The sequence below is a fragment of the Paramormyrops kingsleyae genome, chromosome 7 (genome assembly GCF_048594095.1).
Source record: "Paramormyrops kingsleyae isolate MSU_618 chromosome 7, PKINGS_0.4, whole genome shotgun sequence".
NCBI classification, from domain to species: domain Eukaryota; kingdom Metazoa; phylum Chordata; class Actinopteri; order Osteoglossiformes; family Mormyridae; genus Paramormyrops; species Paramormyrops kingsleyae.
Window position 1 is genome coordinate 3,941,882 of NC_132803.1, and position 21,727 is coordinate 3,963,608.

At 44.9% G+C, this 21,727-nt stretch overlaps 1 protein-coding gene across 5 annotated transcripts in view; it reads left to right on the plus strand.

Annotated features, from left to right (window-relative positions):
• The first annotated feature begins 276 nt into the window (after nucleotides 1-276).
• Nucleotides 277-21,727, plus strand: part of LOC111860033 (multiple C2 and transmembrane domain-containing protein 1-like) — a 139,435-nt gene continuing 117,984 nt past the window's right edge. Inside the window, exon 1 of one of the 5 annotated variants that reach the window (XM_023843310.2) lies at nucleotides 277-850. In XM_023843310.2, coding sequence (XP_023699078.2) covers nucleotides 365-850 — 486 coding nt within the window. In that variant the 5' untranslated portion in view covers nucleotides 277-364. Of the gene's footprint in view, nucleotides 851-877; nucleotides 1,085-15,106; nucleotides 15,238-17,555; nucleotides 17,575-21,727 lie in introns of those variants that run through there. The other 4 variants (XM_023843299.2, XM_023843336.2, XM_023843327.2 and 1 more) reach the window with 4 other exon arrangements.

Below are 21,727 nucleotides of genomic sequence, written 5' to 3' on the forward strand. Positions count from 1 at the left end.
AAGAAATGTACCCCATACTTCATAGTGACGATTTACAGTATTATATGCCTATTCAAAAGTTTACGATACAGAATGTGTTTTACAAAGTTGCAGCTTTAAGTCGTAGGACTGTCCATCATTTAATCGTTTAATATCGTTAAATAACATAATTACCCGATATTTACTTATTTAAAATGGGTACTTAATCGTATAATAATCGTAAAATATTTTAACTGAACTTGCCACTCCTCTTGTTCGTTTCTGCTTACATGAGTCTAAAGTGGGCAGATAATGATCGCGGCACAAGGCGCGTCTGCCTGGTTCGGAGTCGCCGCGTCAGTCACTCCCACTCGCTCGCCAGTGTGCGGGCTGATGACCGGCCGGGATGGAGGATTTAACCAAGGATACGGAGAAAGAGGCCACCTCATATCAGAGCAGGATGTGGAAGAATTTCCAGGAGAAAACAAAGCCGTTTTTAAGCCCTAAACTGGGATCAGAGCGCAGCAGCGGGGACGGGAAGAAGGAGACGGGCATTTGGATGTTCAAGAAGAAAAGGAAACATGTTTTTGACCGGGTCATATCATCTTCCCAGCCCAATCTGTGCTGCTCTGCTCCCGTCGGCATCGACGGCGACAGGTCCGCACGCGGCGCACTGGATGCCAGTCCGGGGGACGGACAGAGACGGGCGCAGGTGGCGGACAGATGCGACAAGCCCGGTGCGCCGGGACACGAAAGCCAGAAGTCGACCTTGTCACATTTGGTACTATCCCACCAAAAAAGCTCATCTTTGGGGTCGGCTTGCTTTGAGAAGCTGGTGGTGGACTCCGATGCTGGGGCGGAAGATGAGATACGCAAGGAGGCGAGCAACTCGGTAAGTGAAGAGGAGCGATCAGGAAACCCTCATTTAGATACAGCCGACGACGAGAGCCGGTTATTATCAAGGCTTCCCTAATGCATCTCTGCATGTAAATAGCTTCATTTAGACGATCGCTCGCGTTTGATGTAGTAAGGACGGAGAGGATGGACAAAACGTGGGAGGACGGGGCGCGCAGCTGAAGGGGACCAAGGAAATAGAAAGATGAGGAAGATGTCAAGACTGGCGCTGGTAACGTTTAAACCGAAAACGACATGTCATGCGAACTGTTTGCCTACTAGTTGCGGGGGATGAACCAAACTGAGCCTGTAGACGTGACCAAATGCAGGGATACGAAGCGGAGTATGAAACTTCGTACCTTAAGTAGATTTTAATAGGAAGACTTTAATTTCTGAAAAGACACGAGTGCGACGGGCATAATTAGTTTACGGTGGTCATGTGATTAAAAAAATCATTTGCTGGTGTCCTTTTTGGCTTTGGGGAAGTATCAGATATGCCTGCTTAATACTCTGAATAGCAATCCGGATCACCCTGTGAGGTCCCCGTTTGTCGCTCTGCTGTTTTTAATGGGGTATGTGTCCTTGCAGATTGGCCATGAAGTGCATCGCACGCCGATGTCACGCACCGCCGCAGTGTGGCGTGGCGGAGCTCACGGTGATCTGCTCGCTGTAGCCCGGGGACCATCTGTGCCCTTTGTGCGTTTGTAATATGTAACACAACTGACAAACGAGACTATCTGATTAACATAGATGGAGATGCCAGATTCCGCGCAAAATGATTAAGCAACTCAGTCCGTGACCACCATGTCACGCCAGCACGACGTTTTTCAGGCAAAGCGGGTAAAAGTTGCCAAGACACAGCTCGTAATGTGGGCGCTCCGATCGTTAAAGCTGGGATCAAGGTGTATGCTATCTGTTTTTACAGCACGGGCTTTTATGGCACTGTGATTATGACGACCGTAAATCAGTTCAGCATGTAATTGAAGGTTTCCTGGGGATTTTTTGCAGAACAGTAATGAATGACATGTAGCCTAGATTGACAAGAAACTACAGAATTGGCAAAAACAATTGACACAACACATAATTTACACAATGAAACAACAACAAGTATTACAATAACATCTGTGTCGGGTTATGGCCTTAAGGAGGTACAGTAGGTATTCAGAGGCAGGCTGAGAGGCTGAGAGGCAGGTATTCAGCTGCTTTGCTTAAAGTAGTTACTGCTTTTTGAATGTCAAAAAGAAACAGGGAGTTGGGGAGGGGGGTGAAAATTTGTTGACTAGAGATACGTACAATTAGTTATTTGGCAGATGCTTTTGTATAAAACAGTGGGATTTAAACCCGCAACCTTTCGATTGTACTCTGATTACAGACACAGTAGTAGTCCGCTATCTCAGATGTGACTGTTTGCACGTTTTCACTGGCATCCTCGAAGTTATGATACAGCTTTCTTAACCACAACCCCACGTAGGATGTGTTTTAAAAACCTTTCCCTGTGGGGAAGACCTATCGCACAGAATCATCTGAGGTTCTACCTTATGAATATACAACCTCAAATTAAGAGGTATTATCAATAGTTCTAATCTTCAGTCACCTGGATGGATTTCAAATTCTCAGTACAAGAGATGGCATTCCATTTAATGGTGCTTTTTTTTTTTTAAGAGCGGATGGATTGCGCTCATTATACGCAATACAGCTGGTAAACAAGACTATGAGATTCATATCAGTGGAGGTGCCAGCCTTCATACGTAGTCAGAATGAGAAAGCTACTCAGTCTGACCGTCATGTCACGACCATTTTTAGGGCAGAGTAAGTGACAGTTGCCAAACACACAGTGTGTAATTTGGACAGTCGTTAAAGCTACGACCAAAGTCTATATCTAATGTGTATTTGGGCAAAATGCTCCGCAGTACGAGCTTTAATATAATGTAAATCCCAATCCCCAGTTTGTTTAATGAGGCTGGATTTTGAGAGCTGATGGGTTGACAGAGGTAGTTTTTCAGGTTGGTCAGAAAACGTGTTTGTGCGTACCGTGCAATTCTCTAGATTGAGAAGAGTAAAGTTAACCGGAATTGCCAGGGTTTGATCAACCAGCAAAGCTTCATTAGATAAGGAACTTGAAGAATTGGTAAGAGGTCAGAGTGTAATGGATAATTTAATTGCATATTAAGCTGTGTGGTGGTACTGATATTAACCCTGTGGCATCACTCTAGGTCTGTCCTGCTCTGTGTATATGGGGGGTGCATGTTCTCCTCATGTTCCTGCAGGTCTTCTCACAGACTTGTGCTTCAGTTGAATCGGTGTCTCTTGTGCTGTGCATGTTCCTAGTAATGGTCTGGCATCTTGCCATGTGTTTCCTGGGAGACGATCCAGTTTTTCTGCAAGCTTGCAATGGATAAACGGTTATGAAAGATGGAAAACTGGCAGACGAAAATGTTGAAAGCTATGGTTTAAATGGTGCGATGTACCAGAACAAGATATTTCACTTTATTTAAAGAAATGATTACAGCCATTTTCTTCTCAAGGCCTATTTCTGTGCCCTTCCTGTTACATGCTCCCCATTCTGGGGATCCCCTTTCATGGAGCCATTTTGCCACTTGACTCCTAAATGACTATGTGATGACAGGAAGTGTCCCTCATGTTTAACCACATCTATCTGGTCCTTCCGCATCAATGCCGCTGGCTGTCAGTGGGAAGGCCGCCCCTGAAGCCACCTGTATACCCTGGGAACCACAGCGAGTTGATATATATATATATATATATATATAATATGTGGTTTAGTGGACCTGCCAGAACTACAGTGGTGTCATGTTGCATAAACACTTATGACATCATAATTTTGAGGCCACTGTGATGAACCCCCTGTTCGGCCGACCGCTTGTTTCCCCCCATGCTTTCCAATCCTGAATGGTGGTTCAGTCTTAGTAAATCAGCTCACACATGCATCTAACACCGGACAAGTGAAACAAACTGGTGCAGTAAGACTGAAACCGTGGGCATAGCTGACGTCGTGGGTTTGGGTTCTTCCTGTAGAAGTGCGGAGGCTTTCAGAAGCTCAGTGAATTAAAGCGTGGTACCATGATAGGATGCCACCAGTGCAATAAGACCATTCATGAGATTTCCTTGCTACTAAATATTCCAGGGTAATCTGTTAGTGGTATTATAACAAAGTGGAAGCAATTGGGAACAACAGCAACTCAGCCAGGAAGTGGTCGGCCACGTAAAATCACAGAGCGGGGACAACGCATGCTGAGGCGTACAGTGTGCAGGAGTCGGCAACTATCTGCAGAGTCAATAGCTACAGACCTCCAAACTTCGTGTGGCCTTCAGATTAGCCCAAGAACAGTGTGTAGAGAACTTCATGGGATGGGTTTCTATGGCCGAGCAGCTGCATCCAAGCCTTACATCACAAAGTGCAATGCAAAGCATCGGATGCAGTGGTGTAAAGCACACCGCCACTGGACTCTAGAGCACTAGTGCACAGTCCATAAGGACAGGGATGAGTGATTCTGTTGTGGAGGAACTTGATTGGCCTGCACAGAGCGCTGACCTCAACCCGACAGAACACCTTTGGGATGAATTAGAGCAGAGACTGTGAGCCAGGCCTTCTCCTCCAACATCAGTGCCTGACCTCACAAATGCTCTCCTGGAAGAATGGTCAAAAATTCCCATAAACACAATCCTGAACCTTGTGGACAGCCTTCCCAGAAGAGCTGAAGTTGTTATAGCTGCAAAGGGTGGGCCGACTTCATATTAAAGCCTATGTATTAAGGACGAGATGTCATTAAAGTTCATGTGTGTGTAAAGGCAGGTGTCTCAATACTTTTGCAAATATAGTGTAAGTGTATGGAAATGTTGTGTAATTATCTTGATGTGCCAACTTTAAAACTGTAACTCAACCGGTCATAATTACAGAATAGAGTATAGCATGAAACAGAATGCTCTGGCAGATTGTTTGTGGTGAAATCTGAGAAAGGGTCACTGGCAAACCTAAAACTGTGCCAGTGAACCTGTAGACACTCAAGTTGGTGGGCAAAGCAAGCAGGTAACTGAGATTCACCTCAAAGCAGTTTTGCTGTGAAGGTTGGATTCCACAGTCACACTGAAGCCAATCAGAACAAGGCACATAAAAAGCCCCTTAATTTTTCTTACCACGGCTTCCTCCATTGACATGGAACCATCCTGTAGTCTATGGCATCTTTCAAATTCCGGACTCCATGTTCCTGAAGTCAAACAGTGAAACAATGTCTTGGTGTTTATTCAGTATTCACTCACTCTGTGGTGGGGGATTTCAGTGGTGTAGTTTAGTTTAGTTTCAATATTGGTAAGGGCCAAATCAGCCCTGAACCCCATCCCACTAAATGCACACGGTACTCCCACGATACTGATAGATCTCTGATTAATTGCGATTCTGGTTTTGACGATTTAGTATCGATTCTCAACATCCCAAGATCAAGCAGAATTATTTGCACTGAATTTTACTTGTATCAGTCGTCTTTCTACACAGGTGGCCCTGTTTTCTCACCCATCTATAAGAGGGTTGCACTAGCCTTCACAGTCGCCTCACAGCACCATCTCGGTGCACTGTCAGTCACGGTAATCAAGTACTTCAAGTACTGGGATGCAAGCAAATCAAGTCAAATAGGGCTTTATTGTCACACCAGTTATATTCAGTACACTGCATACGGTGGTGTGAAATAATGTTATATAAAATGTTATATAAAAACAAAATAAATAAATCCAAACAAAAGCAAATGATATTCTGAGAAAACCCATGCATTGAAAGCAAAATGGTTGTGAGCCGCCCGCTGTCATTTATGAGGGTTTTGTTAATTATCTGGTTTTTAAAATGTCATTGGTAACACTGTTGCAAATTAAAGCTTTATTATAGACTGGGCCATGGGGGGATTTGTCGACTGTAAAACCACAAAATCCCGCACAAGTGACGGACAGGTGGCAGAACTCTGTTTGGTCTACCTCATAATTAAAACCTGGATTACAGAAATCTTGGGCTGGTTTGTTCCTTCCTGCTTTCACAGCATCAAAAACTGGAAGTATAGCCTATAGTGCTGTTGGAAGGGCTGTTTTCTTTTGTTCAAATCCATTCTAATCGCTTATCCTGGTGATGGTCATGGGGGGTCTGAAGCCTGTGGCAGGTAGTATAGGGTACAAGGCTTGGGAAGACCCTGGATGAGGTTCCATAAGAGGATACCCACTCACACTCAAAGGGCCGTTTAGGTAAGCTGAACTGCAGCTCTTTGGTCTGTGGGAGGATGCTGGAGAACCCAGAGGATTCCGGCATCTAAGCGTGGAGATGTGAGGCTACAGTACTGCCTCCGAGACATTTGTTCAAATACTGCTCCTAAATGCTTTACTGTAATAATTTCTAGGAATGTTCCAGATAAGAGAGATAATTACATGCTTATTGATCGAGTGAATTATTTGCTTTATCGGAAGTCTGAATGTTCTTTTGATGTGAAATAAAATGAAGTTAATTGTCGGAAAGTTCTGTCCAATGGCTTCTTGATACAGGGAAAGCAGGGGCCTGAGATGGGAATGGGTCTCACTGAGTCTAAGCGCAGCTCCTGTCTGTATCTCTCTTACTGGATTGAGTCGAAGAGAGACACCTTGGATATGATTTTCCTTGCATGCCATGACGCAGAGAATAAGTAACTGCTGAACCACAACGAGGAGTGCAGTTATACCAAAATAATCAATGACAATGAAAGCAGAACGAAGCGATTTATCCTGGTCACGTTGCAGCTAACGAACAAAACATAATAATAGCAATAATAGTAAAAATAATTTTCAGATGAAAATTATTTTAAGCTCCATATAATACTGTCCCAATTGGCTGTTAAAAATATAACTCCTACAAGGGTAGAACATCTGGTCAGGCCACTTACTGGAAGCAGCAGGTCCATTAAGTCACTATCGTAACCTTCAACCGACTGGCACTTGAGTTTAGAAAACCAAGGAATATGATGCTGGTAAGAACGACTGTTTATTTCTGAGTAGAAAGTCACAGGTTTTTATATTAACATGCTTGATAAAACATTGAAACGCATTAATATAAAACTGTTGTTAGACTGTCAGAACTACCTGTGATACATGAAAATAATCAACACCCATGTGACATCTCTGGACCAATAAGGAAACAGCATTTACCAAAATAAACAGGTTTATCGCAGGGTTCAGACATGTGTGTAAAACATTACAGCGGCCGGCATGAAGTATTACAGTGGCATCTATTTGAGGCCCTGCTGAAGCGTCACACAACCTTCTCAAGAGCAGAGAAAGATGAAAGGTGCTGAAATGTGACTGGAAGATTGAAGCTTCCTTTCAAGGCTCTTCACCACATAACTTAAGACTCTGTAACCCACTGGACCGTGCCGGGTCTCTGGTTTGTTTTGTGCCATAAATATTTTCTGTCACCGAATGGCCTCTGTATGACCTTTTGAGGAATTTAAGTACCAAACAGTCATTTCATTAAAACTACTGACATGTGAAGTGAATAACATTGATTATCTTATTACAATGCACCTGTCAAGGGTGCCATTATATATTAGGCAAGAGAACAGTTAGTTCTTGAAGTTAATGTGTTGGATGCATGAAAAATGTCCAAGCATAAGGACAATGGCCAAACTGTGATGGCTAGATGACTGGGTCAGAGCATCTCCAAAGTGGCAGGTCATGTGGGATGTTCCCGGTGTGCAGTGGTCAGTACCTGCCAGGTCTTCTGGGATGTTCCCGGTGTGCAGTGGTCAGTACCTGACAGGTCTTCTGGGATGTTCCCGGTGTGCTGTGGTCAGTACCTGCCAGGTCTTCTGGGATGTTCCCGGTGTGCAGTGGTCAGTACCTGACAGGTCTTCTGGGATGTTCCCGGTGTGCTGTGGTCAGTACCTGCCAGGTCTTCTGGGATGTTCCCGGTGTGCAGTGGTCAGTACCTGACAGGTCTTCTGGGATGTTCCCGGTGTGCTGTGGTCAGTACCTGCCAGGTCTTCTGGGATGTTCCCGGTGTGCAGTGGTCAGTACCTGCCAGGTCTTCTGGGATGTTCCTGGTGTGCAATGGTCAGTACCTGCCAGGTCTTCTGGGATGTTCCTGGTATGCAGTGTACAGTCCCTGCCAAAAGAGGTGCAAGGAAGGCCAGCCGGTGAATTGGCGACACAGGGCTCATGCGTGTGGGTCAGCCCAGGGCTCATCGTTGTGCATGGGGAGTGAAGGCATGGGGAGTGAAGGCTAACCTGTTTGGTCCAATCCCACTGGAGATTTGCTGGAAATTGCATAGCCACAGACCAGTCAGAATGCCAGTGCTGATCCCTGTCCACTGCTGTAAGCGCCTACAATGGACACGTCAGTATCAGAACTGGACCATTTAGCAATGGAAGAAGTTGGCCTGCTCTGATGAGTCACGTTTTCTGTTACATCTTGAGGCAGCTGAGTGCCTGTGCATTGTTTGCCCGGGGAAGAGATGGCACCAGGGTGCACCTTGGGAAGAAGACAAGCCGACAGATGCAGCACGATGCTCTGGGAGATGTTCTGCCGGGAAATCTTGAGTCCTGGCATCCATGTAGCAGGGACCATCTACCTAAACACTGCTGCAGTCCCCGCACCCCCCTTCATGGCAGCGGTATTCCCCGATGGCAGTGGTCTCCTTCAGCAGGACAATGCCCCCTGCCAGACTGCAAAAATTGATCACAAATGGTTTGAGGAACATGAAAAAGACCTCAAGATGTTGGCCTCCAAATTCCCCAGATCTCAATCCAATCGAGCGTCTGTGGGATGTGCTGGACAAACAAGACGGATCCACGGAGATCCCCAACTCGCTATTACAGAACTTAAAGGATCTACTGCTAATGTCTTGTCTTGGTGTCAGATATCGCAGGACACCTTCAGTGGTCTTGTGGAGTCCAGGCCCCGATGGTTCAGTGCTGCTTTGGCGGCAGGAGGGGGACCTACACAATATTAGGCAGATGCTTTTAATGTTGGCTGATCAGTGTGTCTCCTTGTACAGAGGACATATATAGGCCAGGGTTGCTGTCATTTTTTGCTCTGTTTCTCAAGGTTTGAAGAGAGAATTTCTAGGGGGTGTTTCTGCACATCACGCTGGGTCGCTGAGAGTCGGGCCTTGCAGGAAAGCCGCTCAGGGTGTGTGACAGAGTAAAGCTGACGTCATGGATGATGTCACTGAGTATTTCTGAGATCCTCTGCATTCTCCTGACAAACACAACCTACTTTTTTTGTCAGTTTTTTCTCCACCAGAGATGAATTTGGTTTAAAATACAAAGAATTCGCCCCAAAAGTGAAGTTAATACAGGTGATCTGTCTGACAATAATTCTAGCATTATAACCAAACAGAAAATTTATGATATCTTTTTTTTTTGGGATGCAACCACTTATCTTTTGGTGTTTATAAAATCGGGTGGCATTAAAATAAATTTCAACTAAAAATGCTTTGGCAGATTTATGGGACAGAATTGTTTGGGGGGGGGGTTGCTGAACTCCAGTGTATTAGTGCTTCTCTTTAATCTTACTTTCGGCTTAATTTGAAACAGCCAATCATATCCCGGAGAGCCTCCATACTGAGAAAATGTTCAGCTGCAGTTTTTTATCCTTCCAATATAACTTCACATTTTAGCGGTTATTGTTGACCTCTGTTATTCACAGCTTCAATTTTCTAACGTCATGAGTAATGCTAATACTCATTTAATAGCTTAAACCTTTTATTAAGGTAAAACATTTCCAATAGGCTAAATTTACCTTGTGCGCCGCATGGTTGTTCATGTCTCCAGTGTTGTGGGTTCAGATCCCACCTGTACTCTGTGTGGATTTTGCATGTTCTCCCTTTGGGCACTCCCCCCTGCAGACCAAGGACATGCAGATTGGTGTCTCAAAGAGCGTACTCTAGCGTACCCCCCCCAACCCCTCCCCCCTCCCCGTTCCAGTCCTGGGCGTGCTTTCATATTAACCATTTGATTATTTGTGCTGAAGAAAATATACAAATAAAAGCGTTATCACACAGCACAATGTAGTTCAGGATTAATGTCCTTATTTTGTGGCTTATTTGGAGTTGTTTTGGGTGCAATGACACATGGCCCTCTTAAAAATTGATCGAGTTCACAACGCAATGATTTGATTTACATTTATCCGTGCTGCACATATAAAGATAGTACCATATTTCACCCAGATATCTCGGAGTATTTGGAGATCTGTGCAGCCTACCCGATCCGCAAGGCCTACCCGATCCGTATAGCAACCGATCCATACAGCCTACCCGATCCGCACAGCCTACCCGATCCGTACAGCCTACCCAATCCGTACAGCCAACCAATCCGTACAGCCTACCCGATCCGTACAGCAACCGATCCATACAGCCTACCCGATCCGTACAGCAACCGATCCATACAGCCTACCTGATCTGCTCAGCCAACCGATCCATACAGCCTACCCGATCCGTACAGCAACCGATCCATACAGCCTACCCGATCTGCTCAGCCAACCGATCCATACAGCCTACCCGATCCGTACAGCAACCGATCCATACAGCCTACCCGATCCGTACAGCAACCGATCCATACAGCCTACCCGATCTGCTCAGCCAACCGATCCATACAGCCTACCCGATCCATACAGCCTACCCGATCTGCACAGCCAACCGATCCACACAGCCAACCGATCCATACAGCCAACCGATCCATACAGCCTACCCGATCCATACAGCCTACCCGATCCGTATAGCCAACCGATCCATACAGCCTACCCGATCCGTACAGCCTACCCGATCCATACAGCCTACCCGATCTGCACAGCCAACCGATCCATTCAGCCTACCCAATCTGTACAGCCTACCCGATCTGCACAGCCTACCCGATCTGCACAGCCAACCGATCCATACAGCCTACCCGATCCGAACAGCCAACCGATCCGTACAGCCTACCCGATCCGTACAGCCTACCCGATCTGCACAGCCTACCTGATCCGTACAGCCTACCCGATCCGCACAGCCAACCGGTCCGTACAGCCAACCGATCGATCCGCACAGCCTACCCGATCCGTACAGCCAACCCGATCCATACAGCCCACCCGATCCGTACAGCCAACCGATCCGCACAGCCAACCGGTCCGTACAGCCAACCGATCCATACAGCCTACCCGATCTGCACAGCCTACCCGATCCGTACAGCCAACCCGATCCATACAGCCCACCCGATCCGTACAGCCAACCGATCTGCACAGCCAACCGGTCCGTACAGCCAACCGATCCATACAGCCTACCCGATCTGCACAGCCTACCCGATCCGTACAGCCAACCCGATCCATACAGCCTACCCGATCCGCACAGCCTACCCGATCCATACAGCCTACCCGATCCGCACAGCCTACCCGATCCGTACAGCCAACCGGTCCGTACAGCCAACCGATCCGAACAGCCAACCGATCCATACAGCCTACCCGATCCGCACAGCCTACCCGATCCGTACAGCCTACCCGATCCGTACAGCCTACCGGGTCATTATAATGTACATGTGCACATGTGTGTGTCACGTCTGTGTTCCATGCTCGGGCACAGTTAGTGATCACAGTGGATGCGTACAGTGCTGGAGTCCAACTGAGCCATGCAAGGGCCCACCTCTTCCAGCAGGCCCGGGCGTGGTTAAGCGTTCCCTGCTTGGGCACGATAGGGAACAATCACACTACACAGTAGTACAAACTAGACTTTGGAGGTCAAACGTACTGAAGTATGGTATGGATTGCCTAGTGTGAGCAGACCCAAAGATAAGAGATTCTTTATTGATCCCAGGGGGAGAGTCTTTACTTATCATTATATAGAGTGTATAGAGACATTTACTTAACAAAACTTGCCTCTAATTTAAAATGCACTTTGTAAAATAAGCTGCTTTGATGGTTGGTGAACACTTACGTACATGTTGCATTAAAAACTATAAGATAAAAGGCAGACCTGCCGCAAGCTTGCTTGCTCTCTTCTCAGTAGCGGGTTTGGCTTGGATGGCGAACCCCTACCCTTCAGCGGACCCCCCAACAAAAACTGTATGTTCATGTCCCAACCCACCAACCAAAAATGCACCATTTGGCACTAACTGTCATTTTTATGAAGACGTTTGGAACAAAACAAATAATATAATAAATTTAAAACAATATAAATATAGAAAGATATACAAAATGAGATTTCTAAATTTCTAGATTTCTAAAAGAAGTAATAAAGACAAATAAAAACAAATTGTAGTATATAAATCCATCCATCCATCCATCCATTGTCTATGAAACTATATATTCCCAGCATTATGAATCAATTGTGGTTTATTTGGTAGCATTTTGTAATGTGACTGGTTTTATTAATCGTACTGCATCAAGTATTAATCGTACTGCAGTATTTGATATATTACCCTGCTCCCCCTACCTCGGGCTTCCAGTGGGGTGACCTGAGGTCAACCCAGCCCCGCCCCCTCCCCATCTTTGATTTCTGATTGGTAGCCTGCCTAGCTTGCAAACTAGAATCAGGACACTGCTCACTCCGACATCTGACCCACACGTTGACATGATATCATCGATGTGATGTGCAAATTAGCGATAGGTAACCAGGGGCACCAATCTCGCCATTCCCGTTTGTTTCTTCGTGCTGCACCCCCACCCGTGCCGCCCCCAGCAAGACGCCATGTTGAGCGGCTGCCCATGTTGCCCATACCTATATCTGCCAGTGGCTTTTCTCAGTGTCCCAGCCCAGTGCAGCTGGCTCACAGATGGGTCTCACCATCAAGAGTGGATGGGGGGAGGCAAGAAGCTGTAACACCAGCGGAGCGATGGATGGGAGTCGCGGTGAGATAAAGGTGCAGCAGCTAAGTGTGGAAGCCGGGTCGTTCTCCCAAAACCAGTAGCTTGTGCTTAGAAAACAGCTTCTGGTTGTATATGTGTGTCATTATGCCAGTGGACAGTCCCAAAAAGTGACCTCATCACGGTGAACGATGCGAGCAAGACGAGGCGGCCGACAGACATTTCATCCTCACAAAATAATGAAGGCAGATAAAAAACATGATGCACGAAGCCAGCCTTAGATATGTGGGCCATCTGTGAACGTTCACATAGTCTCAGTTAAATTTCTATACACAATTGACTGCACACAATTAAGAAATATTACATTTGTGTTGCAGTCTAATAATCACGATGATCCATCTATTAGCTGTATCCATCTGGGTTGCAGGGAAGCTGGAGCCAATCCCAGCCTCATCGGGTGAGAGGCGGGGTCCACCCTGGGCAGGCCGCCAGTCCACCACAGCCACACACACACTCACAGTCACGCCTAAGGGCAATTTAGAGTAGCCAGTTGACCTAATCTGCATGTCTTTGGACTGTGGGAGGAAACCAGAGCACCTGGAGGAAACCCACACATATACTGGGAGAACATACTCCACACAGTGACCCAGGGACCGAACGCAGGACCTTCTTGCTGTGAGGCGACAGTGCAAACCACTGCACCACCGTGCCGCCCTCCTGATGACCAACGTTGTGTAATTAAGGAAACTTCGTGTTTTGCCAAGTTCACAGTTTACTATTAAGCCATTTATATCCATTTCATAGTACTGTTTGATACAGTGTGTAGGAGGACCAAATTTCCTTATGACCAATGCATTGTGTATTGATTCACTTACATGTACAGCATAAACAAATGAATGCATGGGTGGGGAAAACTGCAGCTGCTGTTTAACATGAAACAAACGGCATGTGTTCTTTTACTTGTTCAGGTAAACTGACCACACCCTGCACACACCCCTGTGTGTTTGCATAAGTGATTCCTGAAGCCCCGTAGGCATTTTCTTGGGAATACTGTCGGAAAAGGGCTTGCTGTACCTGTCAGAGGACGCTTATTTGGGTTTGGAGAGCTAATGCTGAGCGGAGGCGACATCATTGATACACAGTGCATAACACTGAAAGGGCGCCCCTGCATTTAACCCACTGTGATACCATAACCCAGCAGTTGGGGCTAATTCAGCATTGGGGAGGCAGTACCTTGCTCAGGGTACCTCACAAGCCAGGGATTTGAACCACCAGCCTTCCACTCCCAAGTGCCCTTCCCTAACCACCAGGCCAGCACTGCATTTCCACATGCAGCAAATTGTAAAAAATTTTTATAGCAGCAAAATCCCTCACCTACCATCCAATTTCGTAAGTACTACCTGCAATACTGCCCGTAAGATAAACTTTATTCTTGTGTATGCGACAGCAAGGTATGTAGTCCACAAGCATATATACAGTATAGTGCAGAATAGACAGAGTTCATAGACAGAACACAATACAAACAAGTGAATGAAACTACTACTAATACTAACACTATTGCTGCTGCTACTACAACAACAACAACTACTACTACTACTACTACTAATAATAATAATAATGATTGCCATGAAGAAGAATGAGAAGCATGAAGAATGAGAAGTGAATAAATGACTAAGGCCTGTTGTGAAAAAAAAAGGAAAAACACTCCTCTAGCTGTTCACCAAACACTCCGGTGTAGGTAAACTTTACCCAGCACCTGTATCCTGTCTGTCTTTCACAGTTTGGTCGTGTTTGCTGTCCTCTTTGCATTAATTAAAAGCAGATATCAGGAAGAGGAACCCTGCCAGGGCTCCACCAAATAACCGGAGACCCGAAGAAGTTTGTCACTCATTTTTGGACACTCTACCTTCTAATATCACTTAATCTGCTTCTTTAAATAGAATCACAATTAAAAATTCTGCTGAAAGAAATGTCTGGTAGCACTAATCTCTTCAGCTGTTTGGGGGCCTGTGTAGTTTGATTGGTCGGGTAAAAACACACGGGTGATACTTCTAAGACAAGTGAAGTGTAAGAGTTTCTGAAGGATTTAACAGAAATAAATGTAAATATTGGTATTGTTGGTTGTAAAGCATGCACAAACTGCAGCCACTGCTGAATATCGCTCTGCATAAATAGAACAATCGACTGCAGCAGTCATGGAAAGGAAGCCCCGTGTCTTAAAGGGCCCTTCTTCCTCGCACACGTTAATAAGCATTGTTCATATTCATCATAATTAATTCTGCTGTCTGATGTGTAAAATAACGCGTGTCTGTTTGTTTTGAGTGGCGTGGGGGATGGGTTTAGTCTTGAGACTGGGCTTTCTGTTTGATCAGCTATTGCAGGACACACACACACATCCTTATCTCTGGGCTGCTTGTAACTTCCTTGTAAATAAACAGCCCTGGCACCGGCCAGCCTCTGAATTTGACACTTCGCTCAGAGGATCACAGAAAGGTAGCATGTCAACCACAGACTTCCTGTGCGAGGGGCCCCCGGCCTCTGGCCCTGTGTTTCTCGAGGGTGGTTCTGAGCAGGATGTGGGTGACGCTGCATGGGTAAGGTTCTGTTTGACCCAGTTGGATGTAGAGAGCTTGGTGTCCCTATCTTGTTACCTGATGCTGTTTGTTAAGGGGTGATTAAACCTCGTCTTACTGGAAAGCTACTTCTCTCCATCTGTGGCATGATCTGATACTCATACAGTGTGCTAGAACACAAGCTTGAATTCTAACTACATGTACATTTTGGTCGCTAACGTGAATCTAAGGTGATTTTTTTGTGGTGATGAATTTACCTACTTACATGTACTTACACAAACAAGCGATTGACGTGAAGTGTTTTGCACAAGGGGAACCTCAGCGCATTTTTTCAAAGTGCAAACTCTAGGTGAATAAGCCACATCCTTAACCACTATATCATCTGCCGTGCTGCGTTGTTAATGAGAAATGTAGTAGCTTGAATCTGGCCTGAAAATGTAAATGCTACTTTGTAAATAAATAATTTGTGCTTTTTATATGAAATAATACTGCCAACTGATGCAGTGTTAAAGCTTACAGCTAGTCTAAAATATGCAAATGTGAATTTCTTAAAATTATTGTTGAATTTTATTTATGTAATGCATTTTGGAATATTTGTGCGACATATTTAATATATTACATAATTTTCCAAATAGCTAGATAATTAAATACATGCCTGTACATACATCAAGGCAACCAACTTATAATATGCCTAGATAATAAAATACATGAAAACAACATATATAGATACATAGATAAGATAAAACTTTCTCTGTGGTTTATAACGTTTGATAATGGGATTTGTGTGACTGCTGTTTAACCCAGTATCGATGCTTAACTGGATATTTTCCCAAAGCCATTGTAAGTGATCCAAATATTAAGGCCATGCTCGCTTTGTTTGAGGAAGAGGAACGATGAATGATGACAGACGACTGTTTTGGGGAGCTGGGGCCTGTTTGGGTTTTTTAAGAGCTGCTGTCTCTGTGTGCACTGTGCCAGGATTCAAAGGACTCATTGTGTGGCGTGTGAATAACGGAGAGAGAGATAAAGTACCCCAGCCCTGACTAAACGGAGGATGTGCCTTTTTGTATATGGTGGTGTAATTTCTTTTTAATGGGCTACTTTAAATTCCGTTCCGTTTTGTCTTGAACACAGTTCTGTGGTTATTCGATGGAGAGTCGAGACTTTCCCTCCGTGTTTTCCTCTTGCTTGTTTTTTTCTGAAGCTCGTAATGACAGAGTCAGCAGCTTTCTTCACGTAGAGCACACCTCTATCATTAAGCCATGCTCCTCAGTGACCCTGTGATTTCACTTACAAAGTTGGTAGCCTCTCCCCACCACTAGGATTATCATGCGTCCGGGTTTCTCTAGATATCTCCTCTTTTTGGGCCCCTGTCTGGGCGTCTGGGTGGTTTTTCAAAAATCGGCGGTTTGTCCGGGTTTAGTGCTGCAACCCGTATGACCCAGTTTTGCAAGTGACAGTGGAGTAACAAGTGAAGGAAATGGAACCGATTTTCAGTATATAGCAGCCGCTCAGCACCATCACGCTGCATTTGCAAGGCTCGAGCACACGTTTACTCTAAAAGTGAAAAGATATGCATGTCCCTCACGCTGCTCACGAGTGATGTCAAGCTCTGGAAACCTTTGGCACTTTCACGCTTCATTTTTGTTTTAACGTGAACCGTGAGTCGCATCGCTTGCTTGAAATTTAGCAAACTTCAGCATTGTGTTTTGTGACTTTTGTTGAAAAAGACTTGTATGCACATATGTGTCCATAGTATGTAGATTGTAAAACGAGAGTTAACTGCAAGGTTACCACAAATGCGGGTTTCCCTGGACATGAACTTTCGGGAAAAGTAATTAATATTCATAAGAGAAGTGCTACCTGATTGGCCAGTGAATGCAGAAACTCATTACTATTTATAAGAGAAGAGGTACCTGATTGGCCAGTGAATGTGAAAACTCATTAATATTTCGATCCTCAGACATTTCCTCTTTTTCGGCTCACCACATATGGTAACCCTACCCACCACTGCCTTCCTCACTTTAGGTCCTCTATGCATATCATTACCTACTTTACCCCACCCACACAGGCCCTTTGGCTCCACCCTCCACCTGCTATAGGCCCTTTGACCGCCCTCCCCTTCTCTGTGTTGGTGGTCTAACTTTCCTTCCTTTTTCTATTGGCCATTGATGGTCACATTAGGCTTTTGTAACACCAATCAGTCGCCTAATCCTTCCGCTGTGTTTCTGGCCTCGCTGCTGGCCCGGCATGCTCCTCTCGGCTGTTTATCTGTTGCCGTAGTGAAGATCAGAGGCAGCCCTGTAGCCGTTTTTAATAGACAATCCCTCCCACTGCTCCACAACTCATGAGGTCAATGTAAGTGAATTCATACGCAAATCCACAGAGGACATATGCTAACATATAAACCCAGGAGTGTGTAGCGCTATATAAAGCTGATTTGTTCTATATTTGATGCTTTTTTCAATATTCAATTACTACTGAAAATGTGCTCCATGATAGAGGGTCCTGATAAGGTTTTATTTATAGAGTCTGAATCAGCTATGAAGGAAGATATATATACTTTCTATAAGACTGCGTGCGCCAGAGGGGGTGGAGATCTCATCCAACCGGCTCAATAATAGTGGCTACCTCTCTCCTGGCCGACGGCAGGTAAAACGGGCAGAATAGACAGGCCCTGTTCGTGAGGCTGTGGGGGGGGGCAGGAGCCTACGGAGGACGGACCTGCAGAGGAAGCTGTGCGTGCGTGCGGGGACATGGAGATGAGACGCTCAGGAAGGCGCTTACAGGAAGCTCACACTCATTTTACTGACAGGGCAGGGGGGGGGGCGAGTAACAGACATTCCTGGCGCTGAGGGGATTTAGTGGGAGTGACAGCAGATTTGGACATGGGCCCTTGTCACTGGTGAGTCTGTGTAACTCAAAGACAATCTGCATTGTAACTCGGGTGTATTTTTATCCATCTATTCATTTCTCTATGACTATTTATCCAGTACAGAGTCACTGTATCGTGACCCTGGAACCTACCCCAGGAATCTTAGGTGGCAACATGGTTCACACCCTCTGGGTAATTTTCAGGTATGAATTTACCTGCCTTTTTTTAAACTGGGACCCCTGGAGAAAACTTGCGTGAACATGGGGAGAAGATGCAAACTCCACATGGAGAATCGCACCCGCAACCCTGCCGGCATGCAGCCACAGCACTAAGCACCGAACTACCACACCTCTCCAGCTGTTGTCATAAGGCAGAAAAATCTCATGCTTCCCATAGCTGCTGGAGTCTCTGGGGCAGTATGTAGCTCCGCAGGTTAGGGACCTATGGCTATATCCAGAAGGTCATGGGTTCAAGTCCCGTGGCCAGCAGAGTGACTATACCCCATGTGACCTGTGAGCTCTGGGGGCAGGCTGGCCTTGCTCTCTGATCCTCTCTTGTCTGTCATTGTGGACCAGAGCATATGATAAGTAAAATCACTTCTGTACCAGCAGTGCCAGTCCCTCTTCTCATTGCCTCTTTCCAAATGAGCTTTAATTATCTGTTCTTTCTAGTCAAGCAAGTATAATGCTCTCAACAAAAATCATGTTCATCTCAATGCTCTATTGGAAAAGTCTGAATGCATCTATGATTGTATAACAATACATACATATTTCAATATGATATAGTCGACACATATATCAATAATCCAGTCATGTTTATTTTGAATAAGCAGGATTAAGTAGCCTATAAATGATACCTGAATCTAAATGAAATCCATTACTAATTTATTCTGCTTTCTGCACCATAAATAATAAATAAATAATTAAGGAAGCATTTCAGTTCAGCTCCCTGGAAAAGGAGGTGTGCGGCGCTCCGGTGGGTTGCTGGGTGACCTCGGTCCTCCAGGGCGGCTGGCGTGATTTCCGTGTGCATGGGGCTGTGCCCCTTTGAAGCCGTGTCGCTTTGGTGGATTGGTGTCCCTCAGCTGGCTGCGGTGTGCTGTGCCCAGTGACGGGTTGGGGTCCAGGGTGTCCGGCGCTTCTGGGTGTCACCCCACCCGCACCGAACGAGGAGCTACTGATTACAGGGAGGCTTCAGATAACAAGGCTGGGGTAATATTCAGTCAGGCTGTTATATTCATTAAGAGCTACACTGCACTGAAGACCAGCTGTAGGGCTCTTTCAGTGATAATGTCTGATGCAACAATTGAAACCAATCATGTCACAATAGACCGGGATGTTATACCTTTAAACCTTAACATTCAGTGATGAAACCTTTGTAGGAATTCTTAAGGGGGGGAAAGGTAAATCTGCTAGCATGTTAAACAGAAAATTAAATCTGCTTTATTGGGAATAACACATTTGATAGTTTACCACCACTTATTGTCATCATTCTTGCAGTTTGATATGGGCTGATTCTCTCAGGATTCACTCACACATTCAATCGTGCACCTGATTTAATTCATATCTGTAGGTCTTAACTTTCTTACGGAAAAAAAAAAAAACATTTTCACAAACCCCATTTGAAGGTTATAGTCATTAAGTTTGTTCATGCTGCATTCTAAAGCTGGGACACGGAAGGTCAAAGGTCAAAGGCCATTCAGACTATAGCCGTCAGCTCCTTCTGAATGAGCCCGAGACCTGCTGCTTCGGGGTCCATTGTTAGCTCAAGCTCGTTAATCCGGAGCAAATTGGCATGTTGCTAACAATGATGTATGTATCATGGCGGAAGTACACAAGGCAAAAACTGCTGCCAAAGCTAATTTAATGCAATAAAACTGTCCTCCCCCATGCCCCTTCGCTGGCCTGTCAGAGACTAGATCGATCACACTGGGCTTCAGCACATGCCAAAGGAACCACATGAGTTCATGAACTAAATATGTGCAGGGCATGCTGCCCTGCCGCACTGGCTTGTGGGTAAGAATCAGGGACCTGAGCCTGGTTTTAAAGGGACACCGTCAGCTGCAGCACGATCCCGGGCTGATGCTTCTTTAAACCTGTGAGTACAAACACAGCATAGTTTTGATAACTCATTTCGCGTCAGGTGTCGTTGTGCTGACCTTTGGATTGTGACGTCCAACTAAGCGAACATTTATTAAGTTATTCTTTTGGGGAGATAGATACTGTGGTGGCCAAAATTGTGGAAACTAGAATTTTTGGCATTACGCTTTAAAAATTATTACTCAAATCTTGGCAGTGATGCTTATAGACAATCGAAGAATGTTACAAATATCATACATTGTGTTTAAATAAGTAACTGGAGCAGCAGCTGAATAAAGTTCTGCAGTCTGTAAAAACCGGAAGTGTTCCCACAATTTTGGCCACTAGTGCAGCTCTCTATTCACTGGTCACTAAACGTCAGGACGTGTTCGCTGGCTGTTTATTTTGGTACAAATGTGGAAAGAGATACTCCTGATGTTTTGCTCTTGAGAAAAAAGCAACTGCACTTAAGTGAAGGCGGTCTACATTTAAAAACTTGATGGCCAGATATTTTCCGTCTGTACTTTGCGAAATGTATAGAAATAAAACATTTCTTTTCATTAAAATATTATTGCTGAGTGATTGATTCTAGTTTCCATCTCTCTGTGCAGATTTAGCTTTGAAATATACAATGAATTAAAACATTTTGGTTGATAGGCCCTAATTGAAATAGCTGCTTAGTTGGATCACTTATTTACACACAATACTACAGATAAAGCTGCTATCAGTTATTTGCTGATGAATTAATTGTAGGCCCTCCCTTACCAAACACCAAGCAACTAAATTATTATACGAGTATGAGTCTTTAACAAAATGTTAGTTAAACATTAAACTGTTGGTTCTTTTAAAACCTTTTTCTGGGTGATCTCAAGGATATATGGGGATCTGAGATATAACAGGCAGGTTTGATCTGTTGATCTGATTAGATCTGTTGACTGTTGGCATGTCCGATTCATGGTACGCCTTGTTAGGCAGAGAAAAGCTGCTGCTCACAAACACTGTCCACTTAACCAGCCGAGGCAGTGTACTGGTGAAGGGACGGATCAAACAGGCCGACAGACAGAAGGTTTGCAAAGTGACTTTACGCTCCCTTGGAAAAGTATTTTTATTTTTAAAATACAAAAATGCAGTGGTTTATTTTCATACAGTGCCTGCTATATTTTGTACTTTATTTTGATACACTTACAATTATGATATTAGGCGTCTAATTCTAAAGTACCTTTTGATGTGTATTTGCCCATGGAGTCAACATTGGGGGAAAGCTACGCCAAAATTGTAATATGTATTGGGGAGGACATTCTGAGCGCTTCTGAATATTGGGGGGGGACGTGTCTTGGAGTTGGCAATCTTCAGGAAGTCACTAGGCGACATGCCTGCTCTTATATACTCAGCAAAAAAAGAAACGTCCCTTTTTCAGGACTGTGTATTTCAACAATAATGTTGTAAAAATCCAAATAACTTTACAGATCTTCATTGTAAAGGGTTTAAACAATGTTTTCCATGCATGTTCAATTAACCATAATCAATTAATGAACATGCACCTGTGGAATGGTCGTTA